This window comes from Anastrepha ludens, chromosome 6 (genome assembly GCF_028408465.1).
Source record: "Anastrepha ludens isolate Willacy chromosome 6, idAnaLude1.1, whole genome shotgun sequence".
Taxonomy (NCBI): domain Eukaryota; kingdom Metazoa; phylum Arthropoda; class Insecta; order Diptera; family Tephritidae; genus Anastrepha; species Anastrepha ludens.
The window spans coordinates 87,869,779-87,890,240 of NC_071502.1; the positions used below are offsets into that span (position 1 = coordinate 87,869,779).

Below are 20,462 nucleotides of genomic sequence, written 5' to 3' on the forward strand. Positions count from 1 at the left end.
GAACTTGAACGTCCCTGTATATATTCACAATAAAAACACTAAAGTATAAAATAATTATCTTTAAATATATTTAAAATTTTTACAATATTTCCAAAGAGATTTCATCGAAATGTGTCAGTCGTCAAAATCAAAAATAATAAAAACCAAATGCGAACTTGAAAGACCCTGTATATTTGCTAATGAAATATAATAAAATGTATATTGAGTACCTTTAAATGCATTTAAAAATTTTACAATAAATGCCAAATGTGCGCTCTTCAAGCGCAAGCCTGTGGGTATGTCGATATATACATACGTATGTGCGTATGTTTATTTACATATATGTATGTATGTAAGTACAGGAAAGAGCGATAAAAATTCTGCCAAACATAAAAATACAAATAGGGTCATAAATTCCTTTGAATTTGAAAAGGCTCAATTCTCAATGTCAACTTTGCAGAAAAAATGAAATACAATGTAAATAAAAATGAGAAATCGTGACACACCTTAAAGTGCAAAACAGATAAGCGAAATATCAGCAAGGAAATGCATGCAAAATTGAAAATCTTCGAACATTACGAGAAATAATTGGAAAAAGGCAATACATGAGCAGCACATAAGTACAGGAATTTTTAAAATAAAGCTTGCAAAGTTGCTTAAAAAATTATTTTACATGGCAAAACAGCTTCTTTCGAGGAGTGTGGAGTCAATTTCTATTCAAAAAAGGAGCTCCATTGAAACGAAAAAGTTAAAGAAAAAGAAAGAAATAAAACCGAAAATAAAACGATTCTATTACATTAACTTTTAAACAGGCAATACAGAGTTTTCGAAAGCAAACAAAGTGCGCAGGCTGAGTGCACAGAAGCGTAATGGAGACCGGCAAAAGGCAACCAAGTTATTTGGCAAACACGAACATGTGTGTGCATACATATGTAAGTGAATGTGACAAAATGTAAAAAACAAAATCATCAAAATCCACTAACATAAAGCAATAAAGGAAAGAAAGCAATGACAAATTCGCAGAACCGGCAAATTATGCATGTCGGACCAAAGGCCGCATGGCGCAACTAATGGAGTTGCACGACGACAACGACGCCTCCGAAACATCGAAGTGGGCAGTGAGAATACCGGAAAGAAATATTGAAATGAAATTCAAAAATCATATATGTATACAGCTGCAAGTGAGTGAGTGAGCAGAACTTGTTGAGTGCAAAAATTAAAAATTAAAAAATCAAAATTAAAATAAAAATGAAAAAAGTTTCAAACTCATCCTCACGCTTGCTGCAGTCCAAAATAAATGCGACAAATTAATGCATAAAAAATGTGCCTAAAAAATATAAAGAAAAAATATATATTCTTAAACATTTTTCTCGGGATTAACTGACAGGCAGATAAATCAATTTGCTGGGGAAAAATGTGCGCAGAAAAAGTAGGCGCAGCTTCCAAAAACATTTAAGATTTAATAAAGCGGCTTTCATGGGCAATGCAGTTTTTTGTTTTGTTGAAATCAAAAACAAAAGAAAGAAAAAAAATATAAGTAAAAAAAGCACACTATGACTAATTGTTTTGAAATGCATTATTGGAGATTTCTTGTTGTTGTGAAATTTCAGTGCAAAATAAATAAATAAAAGCTAATTTTTAGCTTTTAATGGGATTTCAAATAATGCGAAGAAAAGCGAAAAATAAGATAATTTTTTTTGATTTATTAACACGTAATTTTTATTTATTTATTGTATTAATATTCTGGTATTTTTTATTAACGCAAAAAATTAGTTTGATATTATTCTCTTTTGGAATATTGCTACGAAATTCCCAACAAGTAATCAGCCTGCTAAATAATCTTTATAAATTGCTATAGTTCCGAGTTGGAGCACAGAGCCACAAATGTATCATTGTTGCATACTAATTCCCTTTACTTAAAAATTTTCCCTTTATTTAAAATAGGAGATATAATCGAATACTCATCCATTTCTGGTATTGGATGAGTAATCCATTAGTGAATGGGTTATTTATTTTCAGTTTAGTTTTAGTTCTTTGAAGTGTAGATAGAATTTTTTAAATATAATGCGCTTCTGGAGTTTTCGACTGAGGTGAACAATGCCCAGATTTCAGCAACTTCTATAGTCTCGAATATAGCTTAGTGTTTGTGAAAACTTTTCATGGGCAACGATTTTACCACCTGCCCCAACAGGTGAATACGAACTACATCAATCCAAGCGGTACATCCGTTAAGAGTACTTAACCGACCCATATGCAGAAATGTTTAATGTGTAAACAGATCCTCCACCATAAGCCAAAAAACATCTACTTAAAGCTTCTTTTTGCAATAATGGGACTGGCGCTGTAAAACCTTTTATTTTAACTTTATACGAATTCCCTTTACGAATGCTCTTTTCATAGACAAGATAAGTTGCAAAGGTCCACACTTGGCGACCATTTTGGTTCTCCTGAAAACCAGCGAGATCGGTTTTTATTACAATTTGACTATTCGGCACCCAGTTTCAAAAACATTTTATGATTATTCCAGTATTGAGGAGTTAAATATTTCACTCTAATGTCGTTTTTAATAATGGGTTAATTACGCAGAGTTGCATCCCCTAAGATATACTTTTTAGTTCATCAAACTCAAGTACTCAATTTCTCAAAACTAAAATATATGTTTTTGAGAATTGGATCTAAAATAATATGAGCTTTAAATACAGGGGTGAACTTTTACAACTCTTTTTACAATAATATGGCGACATCAGTAAAGTCCAACACTGGGATGCACCATTTGGCAGGCAATTCGGAATTAGTCGCCGCATTTTCGCGCTCTACTTTTACATTAGCATTTTTATTAGCCGCCGTAGCCGAATGGGTTGGTGCGTGATTACCATTCGGAATTCACAGAGAGGTCGTTGGTTCGAATCTCGGTGAAGGCAAAATTAATAAAAACATTTTTCTAATAGCGGTCGCCCCTCGGCAGGCAATGGCAAACCTCCGAGTGTATTTCTGCCATGAAAAAGCTCCTCATAAAAATATCTGCCGTTCGGAGTCGGCTTGAAACTGTAGGTCCCTCCATTTGTGGAACAACATCAAGACGCACACCACAAATAGGAGGAGGAGCTCGGCCAAACACCTATCAGAAGTGTACGCGCCAATTATTTATTTATTTTTATTATATTTTTATTAGCATTTTTCAGGCGAAACAAACAAAATAATTCCAAAGCAAATGCAGGATATGGCTATACTGATGTGTTTATAGAAGCGAGTGGTACCGCTCACGAAGGAAAAGGTTGTGTGCTAAACAGCTGGCAGCCGCTGCCGTTTAATGAATGCGCAGTTCTTTCATAATAGCGTCAGTTTCGTGACTTAATAGCCACAACGCGTAAGCCAAACTTATTTGTACCATTACTACTAATCTTTGGCAAAATTTTTTAGTTTATTAGAAAATATATATTTCAGTATGTGTTAACGAGCTTCCTTTCTTTTGCTTCAGGCTTGCTTTTAAGGCTCTGCGAGATATTCACATAAAATTTAATGCAAATGATGAGTCAGTCTTTGAACTCAGCTACTTAAATATGTAATGTTGAGTCCTATTTTTTAAATATTGCAATCAAAAATATATACTTAGGTAATACTTACGCACTATTTGCCCTTTCAATACGGGAAACATTTTTTTTCGGTTTTGGACTATTTCACGAATAAAACATACCTGGAATGAGAAAGAAAGAGAAGCAATTTTAATATTATTATGGAATAGAAAGAATTATGAAGTATTAAACAAATACAACCATTATTTATTTATTTATTAGTAATATAATCAATTTGTAGGAGTACGAGGAGTAGCTGGCAGGATCTACGACGTGCACCCTTATTAGGGTGTAATCACACACAGTTTTTGGCTCAGAATATCATTCACTTAATACTCTTGTTACACGAATTTCATTTAACACGAATTAAAAAAAAAAAAAAATCTTTTTTAAACGAATTGTTTTGTTTTATCACAATTTTCAATATTTTATGAATTTTTCTTGAATCTCATTGACCAAATAGAGTGACATTTTTCGACGCAGGTACGAAGCGTTTAAATTAGTCTCAGGAAAAGTCTTTGAAGCTCGGTATATTTTGCTTTCGCCGTTTAATAATTTATGCCCAATAATAAAATAAAATGTGTAACGAAATAAATTCTTAAGTGAACTCTAAAAAGAATTTTCCTAATATTGTTTTCACCTATTTTTTTTTGGAACCATATCTATCATATAAAAAAGAATTATGGTACTGAAATTTTCCGCCCAATGTTTTTGTGGCACATTTCAACCGTTCATCGACCCCACAAATTCGGTATTTTTCATATTAAAAAAAATGAAGGTCAATATGATCCACACAGGTAAGAAATATTGGATTAAAATGTTACAAAAAAATGTGCGCTATTTATTTTTAAGTCTTAGAAACATTTTTAGTGATAAGTGCAGTTTTCTATAAGTTTTTTCAAGTATATTAGGTAAAGTAAATTAGGAAAACTGCAATGCACTGTAAGAAAATTGCGATGTTTAGTGACAAAACGCTAGCTGGTACAATATTCTACAGTGCTTCCTCTTTCGTAATAGCTATAAAGTACTCTTGCCTTTCCCTACATCTCCTTTTGTCGATATTAGTATGAAATATATAAAAAATTTGTGTATTTCGTAAATAATTTCAACTAATCAATGAATAATTTAACAAGCACTTTACAAATTTTTAATCTACTTTCACATTTTTCTACATATTTACGTTATTTATGTATAACAAAAAGTATTAACAATTTTTTTTGTATATTTTTTTTAATATTTTTAGAATTTATTAATTTAACTTTTTTTAATTAAAATATTGTATTAGTTAAAAAATGTATTTTTTTTCAATTTAATTAAATTAAAATTTAAATATATTTTCCCCCTTTTAATTTAATATTCTTTAGAATAACTTTTTAGATTAAAATAAATTTTTTAGAATATTTTTTAAATGAAAAAAATGATTTATATATTCTAAAAAATAATAAAAAAAAATTATTTTAAAATAAAAAAATAAAATTATAAATCAGCAACACATCTGTCGAAGAAGATTTGCGCCTGCGGATACAAAAAAATCTCGGAAAAATTGTTAACAAATTATTTGATTTAATTGCATTTTTTATCCATAAAAAAATCTAGGAAAAATTGTAAACGAATTATTTGATTTAATTTAATTTTTTATCCATAAATTTTAGAGACAAAAATTAAAAAAAAAATTTAATATAATATTTTTTAGAATATTTTTCATATTTAAAAGTTTTTCTCAATACTCTAAAATATACTAAATTTGTTTTTTTAATATTCTAAAACATAGTAATTTTTTTTTAATATTCAAAAAATTGTAAAGCATGTTATTTAATTTAAAAAAATTGTAATAAAAGCAAAAATAAAAAAAAACAATTTGTCGAAGAAGATTTGCGCCTAAGAATAGGAAAAAAACCAGGATAATTGTAAAAAATGTATTTGATTTAATAGCATTTTTTTATCTATAAATTTTAGAGATGAAAATTAAAAATTATTTCACATTTTTTAGAATATTTTTTATATTAAATTTTTTATGTACTCTAAAAAATATTTAAAAAAATTTTGTTTTAAATATTCTAATAAATAACAAAAAATAATTTAAACATGCCAAAATATGTTAGTTTTTTTTATTTAAACAAATTTTAAATTTAGTTGAGAAAAATTTAACTTTTAATATAATTTAAAAAAATTTAAATTTAATTAAAAAAAAAACGTTTAATAAAAACAAAAATTAAAAAACAACACCTGTCGAAGAATGCGACAAAAACCTGGAAGATTGTAAAAAATGTATTTGATTTAATTGCAGTTTTATAATAAATTTAGACACGAACCGCTCATTAGTTAAGTACATAGTTAGCATTATTCTCAAACTTTTTAGGCCTTTGATGCTAGACATAAGAAAAAAATACAACAAAATGAATAAAATAAAAAACAACAGCAAAAAATCAAAAACAAAAAAAAAATTAAATGGGGTCAATTTCTGTCTGTTTGGTCTTAGGCATATTTTCACCTATAACCAAATTCATTTAAAAATGCAAGATAAGCTTGCGGCCTTTTCGTCTTATTTTTATTAATATCTTTTAAATCCATTTATTTCATCCTTTCGAATTACTTTCCAAAAACCAGAAACAAAAGAAAGCAAGAAATTGCAAGCTCTGATAAAATCTAAAAAATACGCTCACTTCCTGTGCGCTAAACATTTCTAGAGCTCAAACAATTACTGTTATACAATATACATATGTATGTATGTATGTATGTATGCAAATAAATATACCTAAACACGTACATACAATATATACATACGCATGTGTATGTCCCTAATAACTTAAGCAAATGACAATTGATTGGCTGCTTTCGAATTTGGGTCAAATCAGTTGAAATCCTACACTTGCCTTTTGGTTTATCGGCTTACAGAAATGCCGCTTTATAACTTATTTTTACTTTTACTATTTGCTTTCTTTTTTTGCACAATTCGTCATTTAAGGCAAAGAAATGAGGCAAGCCAAGCCCACACAACTCACAAGTGGAAAGCTGTATGTAGTAAAAATAAAAACAATAAAAAACACAAAAACCGAAATAAGATAGCAGCCAAGTAAGTAATCAAACAACAAATCAGTGGGCAATTAAATTCAATTAACACCTGCCTGTTAATTACTGAAAAAAATAGTCTTAATTAATTATTTATTTTTATTTTTCCCGCTACTTAACGCACTTGATGTCTGCAATTACGAGAAACAGCAACCCTAAGTTGTTTCTTATTTAATTTTTGCAAAGTAAGATTTGAAAAAAAAAAAAAAAATATCAGTTACTCAAAAAAAATAAATGTCTAGTTTATTTATTCCTCTCAAATGTCTTGCATTGTTGTTATTGTGTTGCCAATTTTCGCTCTTTATTTCAATTTATCTTCTGGCAGAACAAAACCTCTACTTCTGCACATACTTATTTTTTTTTTTTCATTAAAAAAAAGATTTTTTTCACAAACACTTCTTGTTCAGCTTAAACTTCTCCGTTGCCACAAAAATTATAATTTCGCACTCAGCAACAGCAGTTATAATTGCTTGTCAAAACAGGCATATCTGCTATACATATCTACACACAACGGTAAATACAAGTTTTGCCGGTTAACGGTTAAAGAAAGTGTTGGCGGTTGGATGCTGAACGGTGGTGAGTGTTGAAAAAAGAATAAACGAAATCAAAGAAAAAAATTAAGTGAAAAAATCGAATATAACATAAAATTGCAACAAAATTAAGCAGGTACTGGATTCAACATATTGACAATTTGAAGACTTAAAGCTTAGCGAAAAAAAAATTATACAGCATTTATTAACTGAACATTATGCAAAAGTGATTAGGCCACCAAAAACGTTCTGGGCATTTTTTCACTTAATTTCGTCGATAAAATTAACTTAGGGGGCGTCCATAAATTACGTGAGATGTTTAAGGGGGGGAGGGGGTCGAGTCAAATCTCATCTAATCTTACATTGGAGAGAGGGGGGGTCTCGGCAAATATCACGCAATTTTTTTTCTGATTGAAACAAAAAAATTGTACATGCTTAAGATTTAATCTCAAGCGTAATCGTAGAATGATTAAGATCATTCACTAATTCGTTCGAAAGAAAATAATTTCATTCATACTTCGACGTTATACATTACTACTGTCAAACCACCATATTTGTTTTATACCAAATAGCTCAATTTAATCTGAATTTGCGGTACAGTGTAGCCCGTCGGTTGTTTTCGCGCCACTATGAGCCGAACGCCCTATCACTCAGGTTGACGTTTGACAATTCCGGACTTTAAAGAACATGACGGAAAATCATTTGCTCCATTTCTAATACGCGTACCGATTCAACCGCTGAATGCCTTCATCAGCACCCCTTCTTGATCTCTATTGCCCAAGTATACGTGATGATTTAGAGAAAATATGCTGCAGTACATGCGGTATTTACTTCGCATCTATCACAAGAGCTGCAGAGCACAGGAGTGCAGCTCACATTGCACCAGCTAAGCAAGCGCGTATGTTCCGCAAAGTGCGACCCTCACGGATTGTCACAAGACGAGCTAATGAGTTACTGTGCGCAAGCGTCAACGGCTTAGAGTGGCTAGATTAGAACGAAGTTGGAGGAGCACATGATTTTACTGAAAATCATATGGACATGTTGGTCCCAATAGTCTCTCTTGAAACCGCGCATGATTCTCCATGGACTGAATTAGAGTAGATATTCTTTTTTTAATCGCAGTAGTTACGATTTAAGTCTTCTATTGTTAAATTTTTATTACACTTATAACTCTCAGCAATATTGATTACTAGTCTCAACTAGTCGTAAATAAAAGCAGGAAGCAAATTTTTTTTCTTTTTACAATAACAATCCAACGCGTTTACAGAAGAACACACACATTTTGAAAAATCTCACGTGAGATTGGGGGATGGGGGAGGGGGTTGAATAAAATCTCACGACATCTCACCAGGGGGGGAGGGAGGGTCAGAAAATTGAAAAAAAACACCTCACGTAATTTATGAACGCCCCCTTAGCTAGAACTATCCGCTTATGATGAAATATGCATCCTCTGGTTCGCACACTTTTGCTCTGTTTGAAGTCACTTTAATAATTCCACGTTTGAAGGTTCCTTGATTCTTATTGATAAAAAAAACTTGACTAGCTCATTTCCACAAGCCCCGCTGGATGTGAATTGCATACCATTGAACAAATTTTGCAATGATGACACTCGATTGAAGTGAGCGCTGAACTATACAACGTATGCAATCGATGCTTCCACCCAAACTATGGGAGCTTCTGAAGTTTCTAGAGTTTCGAATTAAGTATTAAGTTTGATGGGAGTAACTCATAGTAATTGATACCCTTCCAATCCTACCAAATACAAACCAAAACAACCAAAACCTTCTTGTCTGTTAATCCGGCTTAGGAGACCGTTTGAGCCAGCTAACTTTAATTTGAAAACGATTTTTTTCGGTTATTATCCTCATTTTCATCCATTTTCCAACCTCACTTTTAATCTCCATGACTTAAAAGTCCATCGACTTCGGTATATTTCATCAAGGAAACCCAGTCGTTAAGTCGGTGCGACAAGTTCTTTTGCGTCAACTCATGCGACAGCAGTGCTTCGAGCTTCTTCCTGCAAATAATTCTAAATGATTTTATGGCTAATCTTTAGTCATTTCATAACAAGTGCCTCGCTCTCTCTAGCAAATCTCTATTGACATAACAGCCAAAGTTACATTCAGAATTTGCTTCGGATAGTCAAACCTTGTAATCTATAACCTTTAGTATTAACCCAATTCACTCACCCTCTCTCTCTTTTCTAATTTCGTTTGCATATGTTTTATAGCTAAAACACCTAAGAACCATACAACGAACTGTATTGTTGTATAAAGCGACTCACACGAGTCTGAAAATTCACGTCATTAGTTTTTCCTGTTATATAATTTTCAAAATAGCGCCAAAAAAGGGTTTTCGTTGAAGGAAAAAATGGTAGGTCCTAAAAGTTTCTCATATCCGGAGATTCTGCTAAGCGATATATCAAAGTAAAGCAATCAAATTTCCTAACTTTCACTTCATTTTGCAATCAAACCAAAGGTTTTACAAAGTTAAAAGCGAAGAAGTTTTTTTGCAAAACTACGATTTCTGTTTATTTATATTGTAAGAAAAATATAAAAAATCATTTTGGAATTTTTTTGCGCAAATATGTTTGTTTTTTATTTTGGAAGTAATATATAAGAAAATTATTTTGGAAATTTTTTTTTTGCAAAAATATGATTATTTTTTATTTATATTGGAAGAAATATATTTGAAAATTTTTTGTGTTTTTTTTGGTTTTGCAAAAACATTATTTTTTTATTTATATTGTAAGAAATATAGAAAGAACTATTTTGGAATTTTTTTTCTTTGCAAAAATATTTTTTTTTAAATTATATTGGAAGAAATATATATAAATCGATTTTGAAATATTATTTTTTTTTTATTTATATTTGAAGAAAAATATAAGAAACCAATTTGGATTTTTGCGTTTTTGCAAAAGTATAATTTTTTATTTCTATTAAAAGAAATATATAAGAAACCGATTTCGGATTTTTTTTTTTTTTTGTTTTGCAAAAATATATTGTAATTTTTTTGATTTATATTGGACGAAATATATAAGGAAGCGATTTTGGAAATTTTTTTGTTTTTGCAAAAAATCTGAATTTTTTGTTATTTATATTGGAAGAGAGATTTAAGAAAACACCGTTTTTTCATTATTTGGCGTATCTTGAGAACTACGTCTCAAAATCCAATATTGTGCAGATTTTCGGACTCAGCGAACGACTTTACAAAGGCATTGGATGGCCTGTTAAAAAATCAAAATCTTGGTTAAAAAATCATTAAATATATATTTGCAAACCCGAGTTAGAGTTCAAGTTCATGCCATTAGCACTCAAATTCAGTGCTTTTTAGCTTAAACCTTTATAAGTGCTTAAAAAACATATTTAGCAACACTCTCTCTCTATCTAATTCAACATAACCTAAAGTCAAATTTGCTTAGTTAGTCACGACACTCTATTACTGAATATATCTCACCTTAAAGCACATCCTTCCAACCACATTTATTATTGATTTTAATTGAATACAAAAAAAAGTAACGATCAACACTCACGCAACGCTACCAACAGGTGGCAACTTCCTAACAAAACGCAACACAGCCTTAACACGAGCAGCTGTTGCTGCGTGGCATACTACAAGCATATGCTTAATTAAAATGATAGCCCAATAAATAATAGCCAAAACCACAATTAGGCCAAAACAGTATAGACACCCAGGTGAAAAGTGCAACCGCAAAATGTGATCCCGATAAATTCGGCCACTTAAACTAAGGCTGGTGGCGAAAGAAAAAACCACAACAGTTGTATTCCGGCAACACTTAAATTTTGTTATGCCCAAATTAAAACCAATTTTTTTTTTTTATTTATAGCTACGAACGACACTTCGCCATTCAGCAAGTAATGACATTTTAATTTTAGGTGTAGTTGAAATATGTAAATGGATAAGGAAAAGTTCATTTGAAAAAGGAAAAAAATGTATGCCAGAAAAACAGCAAGAAGTAAACGTCCACCGGCTGGCAGTTGTCGGCAATTTAATGGGCGCAAAGCGTTGCAATTAATTTTCAAATTGTTTGTTATAGATATTTTTGCGGAATTAGCGATTGAAATCGGCAGAAAAGAGAGCAGTCGAAAAAAGGAGTGTAGAAATATTGTTAGGGAAGGTGTAGACAGTCGACGAATGGCAGATGGTGCAACGCATTTTGGTATAAAATTTTGAAAAAAAAAAATTCTTTTTTTTTTTTTTTGATGCATAAAAAATTTGCGCAACTGAAATATGTAGCAGGCGGCACGAAACCTTTCAACTTGACAGCCAACTTTAAACTCTTTAAGGCGCTATTTTAGAAGCTGCATTTGTAGTTTTGTTTTTTGTTGAGGCTACAACGAGAAACAGCTGCCAGTAGCCGCAGTACCAGCAGCAGCAGTTGTTGTCATCACGGACATTGCCGCTTTTAAGCCAATCGGAATCTAATTTACCGAAAAATTCGATAAGCGAAAAAAATTGTTTTAAAACAAAAACGCACATACGAACGCGTGCATAGCAGCTAGCAGTCAGCAGCCGCCGTCAACGAAAAAGGATTCAAATAAATTTCTACATTTTACGAGTGCACCAAATGCCAAATAACCGCCAAAAGGCAGCGGAGAGACGCCAAGTCGAGCCAAGCAGCTAAGCAGGCCAAAACCACAACCGAGCGGTAAGCCAAGCAGCGGCGGCGGCAGCGACTTAGCACAAGTTCATGAAATTGCCAAAATAAAAACAAATACAATAACAACAGCAACAAAAGAATAATAAATAAATAAAAAGCGCAAAGCTACAGTAGCAGGTGGCTTAAACGTCCACACGCAGATAGCATCACAAATGTACGAAAAGCCAGTACGCGTTTGCTGTACAAAATTGCTTAAATTTACTTATAAATATATATCCATGTGCATATGTACATATGTAGGTATGCCTGCAATGTGTATAGAAAATATTTAGTAGCAGTACGAAATTTACTCGCAAAAAACGTAGTATTTCCTTTCCTTTATTTGGCAGTGGTCGCGTAGAATTAAATGAGTTCAAGATTAGATTAACGACCGGCAGGCAGGCAGTTAGTCGAGCATGTACGCTTACCGATTACATACTTATGTACATTCATTATTTTTAATACAACAAAAAATCGCACTTTTAATGTCGGGCAGTTGTTGGCAAATTTATGCGATTAACTGCTGGCTTTTTGGCTAACCGCGAAGTACGTTTGTATGCATGTGCGTACATATGTATGTGTGCACAAAATATAGTTTAAGTTCTGTTTAGCTGATTATAGCTTAAGATTATATACTCGTACCTGTATGTCTACCTACTATTAAGTATAAAGTATCGCCCGCGAAGCTTCGAGTTTTTAATGGCCAAAGTGCGTGTAAAGGTTTTTAATTTTCTTTTTTTTTTTGCTGATTTCATTTTTTACCTGAACCGAGTAAATTTAGAATTCGTATTTTTTATCTCATTTTATTTAAATGCTTTTGCATGAAAATTAAAGCACAGCGCGTTGAGTTATTCACAAACTACAAAAATATTGGGGACGTAAGCCCGGGCGTCTAGTACTCGCTGAATTTTTCTGTTTGGATATAATCAATTTTGGTAGATAAATCTAATAATTAAATAAGAATAAGTAATAATAATACAAATATTTGATTCCATTTCGCTTTTGCCGAATTTAATTAAAATTCAAATTATTTTATTTTATTTTGTCCTATTTGTTTTAATATTTTCTTAGTTAAATTTAATCAAAATTCTAATTAATTTATTTTATTTTTTCCATTTGTTTTAATATTTTTTTAGTCGAATTATATTTAAATTCTAATTATTTTATTTTATTTTTTTCTATTTGTTTAAATATTTTTTTAGTTGAATTTAATTAAAATTCAAATTATTTTATTCAATTCTTTTCTATTTGTTTAAATATTTTTTTAGTTGAATTTAATTAAAATTCAAAATATTTTATTCAATTCTTTTCTATTTGTTTTAATATTTTTTTTTTTAATTAAATTAAATTCAAATTATTTTATTTTATTTTTTTCTATTTGTTTTCACTTTGTTTTTTGTTGAATTTAATTAAAATTCAACTTATTTTATTTTATTTTTTTCTATTTGTTTTAATATTTTTTAGTTGAATTTAATTTTAGTTGTACTTAATTAAAATTCAAATTATTTTATTTTATTTTTTTATAATTTTTTTTTAGTATTTTTTAGATGAATTCAACTAAAATTCAAATTATTTTTTCAATTGATTTCTATTTGTTTTAATATTTTTTAGTTGAATTTAACTAAAATTCAAATTATTTTATTCAATTCTTTTCTATTTGTTTTATTATTTTTTAGTTGAATTTCACTAAAATTCAAATTATTTTATTCAATTGTTTTCTATTTGTTTCACTATTTTTTTTAAATGAATTTAATTAAAATTCAAATTATTTTATTTTTTTTTTTTTTCTATTTGTTTTAATATTTTTTTTGTTGTACTTAATCAAAAACCAATTTTTTAATTTTATTTTGTTTATAATTTTTTTAGTATTTTTTAGTTGAATTTAACTAAAATTTAAATTATTTTATTTTACTTTCTTTAAATTGAATTACATTCTTTTTATTATTATCTTTATCACTTTACTTTATTTGGCTTTTTTGACGCCTGGGTTACGGATTTATTTGAGAAACATTTTTTTGGTTGTTTGCAGTATTTTTTTTTTTTTTTTTTTCATTTCTAAAATATTAGTGACAGGAAACAGAGTATTAAGATGAGTTCAGGTAATTAAAACTGCAAAAAAAAATAAATTAATTAAGAAAAGCAAAACACGTCTTCCGCTCCTAGCGCAAAAAAGTGCATGACGTGTCTCCAAATTCAAATGTGCTCTAGGGGTTAATTTGATTCTTATACTTTTTTAATCTTATTTTTATTTTCTTACTGCATTATCTTTAATTTATTTTATTTCAATTTTTTAGTTAAATTAGATCATATTTTCCTTCTCACTTTACTGTATTTTATTGTAATTTTACAATATTTCAATTTATTAAATTTATTTCTAATATTTTTTCATTCCATTTTATTTTATTTTATCTTATTTTATTTAATTTAATTTTATTTTTTTATTTTGTTTTTTACTTATTTTTTCATAATTTTTTTTTTTACTTAATTTTTTTTTTATTTAATTTAATTTAATTTTATTTTATTACATTTTTTATTGTTTTTAACATCTGTTCATTTTGTTTTATTATTTTATATTTTACTTTATTTTATGTTTTTGTACCCTATTTAAATGTTTCAAATTTACTAAATTTTCCTTTGCTTTTTACTTCAATTTTTCGTTTTTTATACTTTTTTATTCTATTTAACCTCATTTTATTTTATCTGACTTTATTTTATTGGCTTTTAATTTTTTTAAGTAAATTTGTTTCTCTACTTTTTATTGTATTATTATTTAAAACATATAATTTCTTTATTTTGTTTTAATTTATTTTATTTTACTTTAAATTATCTTAATATATTGGGAGTTTAGAGTTAATTTAATTTTATTTTACGTCTTTAAGCGGCTGGCAGTCCTAGATAAAATCTCTAGTATCACTCAAGCCCAATACTTGAAATTCTGAGTGCTACACGACCGTGCCTTTCCGAGCATATTGAATCTGCGGCTGGTATCAAACAACTGGGTATACTATCCCCTCTTCTATTCTTAATAGTTATTGAGGACGTTCTCAACAGCGCTCTCGAAATTCTCTGGAATCCTATCATTATGCAGCATTTAGACGACCTTGACTACGTCGATGGCATCGCACTTTTATCACGGAATGGCAGACCCACGCAGAGGAAACTTAATGACCTAAGCTCCCAAGCCAAAAACGTTGAACTATGTCTATGTCGGGTAAACTAAGTCACAAACATATCTGGTTTTCCAAACAGAGAGAGCGCAAATGGAATTGGTTGCGCAAGACAGCGACCGACATAAGTAGAATGGCACTGGATTGAAATCCACAAAGATTGCATCGCAAGGGGCGCCCTAAAGGATCTTGGCGACGTAGCCTTAACTACGAATCTCTATCATGGACCCAAATTACCCAAGGACGGCGCGATAGCCGTTTTGTTTGTTTTATTTTATTTATTCTAATGGAATTTGTTTTACCATAATCGAAATAAATTTATTTCAACTTAATTAATTTCATTTTATTTTATTTTAATTTAATATAACTTTATTTACCCTATCTAATTTTGTTTTTTTTTTTTTTCAATTAATTTTCGTTTACTTTCATTTATTTATTTATTTATTATATTAATATAATTTTTTGTCTTTACTTGACACAATTTTATATCCCTCTTTCCTAATCCGATTATTTTCGTTGGATTTAAGTATTGAAAACACAAAAAAAAAAAAAAAAAAATACATTCAGTTTAGCAACCATGTAAACACCTTTTTATGCGTCATGCAATTGTGAATCACCAAACTGCGGATAGTCATCGAGTTTCGGTAATATTAGATCACTTTCCAAATGTGTCATCCTTTTTATGCCCCTCGTCTCTTGTTTTCGTAAGCTGAACTCATTAAAAACTTTAGTGCGTATGTACGTCCACCACTTTAAAGCAACAAATACCTACATCGCTTACGAAGTACATATAAAACCCATACGAATATTTCATTTACGAATATTTTACGCGTTTCTAGTGAGATGTAGCTTTCCAGTGCTAGGACTATAAACTTTGCATTTCCTGAAAAGTCTTGAGGCATTTTTTTCGTGGGCGAATAAATCCACAGAGGATATTTCCATTAGAAATTCAAAATTAAAAAATGTTGCTGAATTGCGGAAAGTAATTCTCTACTAAGCTCTTAAAAACATCAACATTCACAATGACACTTTTAACTTTGAACTGTGTAGTTCACTTAAAAAGTTATTTGAGGAAACAAATTTATTTGCGAAAAACCCCCACGTATTTAAAGCTCACTCCGGCTTAGCTCTTAACATAATTAATTTTTCAATGCAGTCACCAGAATAATAACAACCATAAATAAGAGGAGTCAACTAAGTAATTAATTCATTTTAAATTACAAACACCTTCCTGTTGAAGCTACACGAAAAATATCATGATGTTGCATACAAAATGAGCTACTGAGTAGCACTACAAAAGCGCTACAAAAAACAACAAATTGCTTGCGTAACACCATGTGCTGTTCGCTGTTCCTGTGACACTTGCCACTTAACAGCATTTACCGCACTGCACGCACGCAAATACATACATACAAAAACAAAGTCTTGGAGTATTGGACTGCCCAAATTACTTCACGCTGAATTCTCAATCCGCAGTTCGCTCTGAACTTATCTAAGCATTTATGTACGTTCATATAGTACAATACATATCAGAATAATCTTCAAAAACACACAACTTTTTAGTTACGCTATCCGTTGGGGATGTGTGGCTCCGACGCGCATGCGTGCACGCACTCGAGCGTGCACAAGTAGAAATCCAGCGAAGCAAAGCGCGTGGTGCTGCCATGCGTGCGCATGTAATTCAAAATTCCGTTGTAAATTTGTTTAATTTTTTCTTGTAATTTGAAAGTTTCAAATGCGTGTTTCTAATTATATAAGCTTTGAATTTAATTATGAAAATTCCTATAAGCAGCAAAGTGTATTCTCCAAGTATTTCAACTATTTAATACGTAACAAATAAAATGGACTTCTCAATTTGAGTTGCTGAGCATTTAAAATATTGGAGAGCAAGAAAATATGCTTACAAGCACATGGGTGCTTAAAATAATTTGGTACTAAAATTGTACTAAAATAGTACTAAAATTCTTGTAAAAAAGAACACACGAATAACGCTCACAGGGATGGGCATAGAATAGTTGCTACTAATTGCAAATACGAGATTTACTAAGCCCTACGTACTGCATATTTAAATTTGGCAGTACTAAAATTTTGCAGTACTAAAAACAGCTAAGTACTAAATGTATTTAGCGCAACTTGGTTGCATTAAAATTACGCGCTATTAAAAACTGATACTTACTACAAATGCACTGGGTGATTTGACTGCACTTTAATGCATTACAAGGAGTACTAAAAACTTAAGCGTAATAGAACTACGTGGCGCAACAAACGTATTATTACCTACTAATGCAAAATGGTTTATTTAGTACTTTAGTTATTCATAGAAGTGCCATTAATACTGATAAATAAAAATGTTTCATAATAAAACTTTCTAAAAACACAAGGAAATGAGAAGCCATATAAACTACTCAACATTTTTCTAAACCACTCTTTGCATTGGCGTATGTTAAATACTTTTCAAATAACAAAACTGGACCAGTTCTGCGTGTGAAAACTGATGAAGTACTTAACATTTTTTTAGGGTATGTACTAGTTGGATTCTGGACGAATCACCACTCAAACCAATTTCCCAACAGATTTTTAACCCACCCTAAATTGTTCTGTGCAGTGCTAAAAGCGCCCCAAATTTAAAAAGTAATTCAAATTAATGGCATAATCGCCATGACTAACTAGAAATTGTTAATTACTAAAATCCGATTAGTACTAAATTTTTAGTACCCATAATGGTCTGCTAGTATAATTTAGTAAACACCCCTTTGTAGGGGTAGTGACTTATATATATATATATATAGACTTATATAAACGGTCTAGCGCTAAGTTTTTTAGTACTAAAGTGTCTAACCAGGTTTCAGCACTAATTTATTGCTAGCCGATGTTTAGTTTACAATAAAGATGAGCTAGTAGCTATAATTCAGCACAATTATTGTAGTACTAAAAAATGTTGAATAATGAGTTTTTGTAAAAATATTACAAGGAATAGTTACGCCTAAACATTTGTGGCAAGCAACATTTAATGCTAAAAGTATCACAGTTCTGAAAATGGTACAACAACCTAGGGGAGCTTAGGTGTATACATACATATATATTTTTATTTAGTACTAAAAAGAAGTGTGCTACATTTTTAGTATATTATTATATTTTTATTTAGTTTAGTTTTGTGCTACATTTGTAGTATATTATTATATATTTCTTCAGTACTAAAAAGTTTTGAGCTAAACTTTTAGTATATTTTTATTCAGTACTAAAAAGTTGTGAGCCAAACTTTTAGTATATCAGTATATTTTTATTTAATACTAAAGAGTTTTGTGCTAAATTGTTAGTATATTCGTATATCTTTATTTTGTACTAAAAAGTTTTCTGCTAAACTTCTAATATATAGTACATTGTTGTTTAGTAAAAAATTATATACACATGTTTTGTACTAAAAAGTTATACACTTTTGTTCTAAAATGTTGTACTAAAAAGGTTTTTACTTTTGTACTAAAAGGTTGTGCACTTTTGTACTAAAAAGTTGAGTACTTTTGTACTAAATTGTTGTACTAAAAAGTTGTGTACTTTCGTACTAAAAATTTGAGTGTTCTAAACTTTCAGTGCCAGTATTGCCGCTACAATTTACATTTTTCGCATACACTTTTGTTGACTATCTATAAAATTGTATTCAGTACTAAAAAATATTAGTGCTAAGCCTTAAAGCAATTGAATTAAAAGTTCTCCTATATATTATGTATATTTTTCAAAACTTGCTTTTACAGAACACAATTTCCAGAGAGGGCCTATATGTAATTAGTACGCCACACTTTTCAACGAATTTAATAAGACACTTGGCACACTAATACTATTACAAGGGAAAAAAAACTATGTTGGTATTGGTTTCTTACCGCACAGTTTCCAAGTATATGCGTTGCATACGAAATTAAGTCGAATAATGAAAACAAAATATATGTATGTACTTATACGTGCAGCTCAAAAAAAAAATAATAATAATAAATGGTATATATATAAATAAATACATTTAAATCACGTAAAAGAATAAGCTTTTATATAAAAACAAAGAGAAACAATAAAGCCAAGAAAATCGAAAAAATTCAGAAAAAGGAATAAAAATTAGCAAAAAAAATGGGCCTTAATAAATTAAAAGAAAAAAAAACATTGGTTATGGCATATTAGTGTGGTTGCGTACGAAATTCTAATAAAACATAAAAATATTTTTTTTAGAATATTTTTTAGAACGAAAAAAATTTTCAAAGTTATAAAAGTGGCTAAAGAGATGATCGATTCCGAATGTTAAGGAACCAGGCAGGAGACTGGGAAAATTCTTTAACTGAAAAATCTCTAATAGGTAATCATATTAATTGTAAGGATTCCCGTAGATGTTAAATGATTTTTAGTTATAAGAGGTGGCGCAAAATTAATCAGCCTATCTGAATATTAATTATTTTTGCAAACTGTGTCATACGTCAATCAAATTTGACACTTGTGAACCAGATAGGCAAGCAATGGAGCGCGTATTGGGTACAAATCAAGGTTTCTATCACTCAAAATAAATATGGTTTTTTACTAAATAAAAAAAGTTATTCAAAAACAAAATTGTATGATTAATTTTGCGCCACTTTATACAGCAAGAAGTGCAGCCCTTAAGGAATTTCTCAAATAAATAAAAAAATATTTTTCAAATTTCATGCAGAGCGCAAATCACTAAAAAGCAGTCACGAGAAGTGAAGTGGCCAATAAGACAAAAAAAGGCATCACTTCAAAACTAGAGTTGGTTAGCAAAATTTAAGTAAACCCTGAGCTTAAAGAAAAAAATTGAAAAACTAAAAAGGCTTAAATCAAAAGGCAGATTCACTGAAAGACTTTACTATAGAAAAACTTAGTCCATTGCGTAGACAAATGAGGGGCAAATACGAGATTGTATGTAAGCATGTATGTATGTATATATTTATGAATAGTTAAAAAAATATAATAAAATAGAAGCGCCAAAAGCCACTTATAACAAGATTGTAGTAGATTCGGAGAAGCGCAAAACAGAAACAACCGACCCTTTAAGAAAAAGAAAAAAACTCGGTAACAAATCATCAGAAGACAAATTATTACTTATACATTCTGTAGTACGTGCGAATGTAGTGCTACTACCCATATAATTACAGTAGTTATACATACACACATGCATAGATAATATCAACAGCGAAAACAAAAACTTGGCAAGCAACCAACCAACGAAAGCCAAATCCACGTGCAAAAGCCGCACAAAGAATCACTGCCAAGACGCTGAAAATATTGCCTTGTAGTTACACTGCCTGTGCTGTGCTGAGTCTTTATGTACGAGTATGACGGCGAGTAGTAAAAGGCAATTGGGCTGTGGTAAATAAAGGGGCGATGTGACGGTCTTGATGTTAAAACCAAAACTACGTTGTTGGCTGTAATGGCGAGAAACACGAAAACTTAAAAGGAACTACTACAATGTACATATTTATATACACACTCGTGC

General features: G+C 30.2%; 1 protein-coding gene across 1 annotated transcript in view; it reads right to left on the reverse strand.

The window, feature by feature from the left end:
- Positions 1-1,760: 1,760 nt before the first annotated feature.
- Positions 1,761-20,462, reverse strand: part of LOC128867545 (ecdysone receptor-like) — a 95,074-nt gene continuing 76,372 nt past the window's right edge. Inside the window, exon 2 of the mRNA XM_054108860.1 lies at positions 1,761-3,673. Within this exon, the coding sequence (XP_053964835.1) occupies positions 3,657-3,673 (17 nt within the window). The 3' untranslated portion in view covers positions 1,761-3,656. The remainder of the gene's footprint in view (positions 3,674-20,462) is intronic.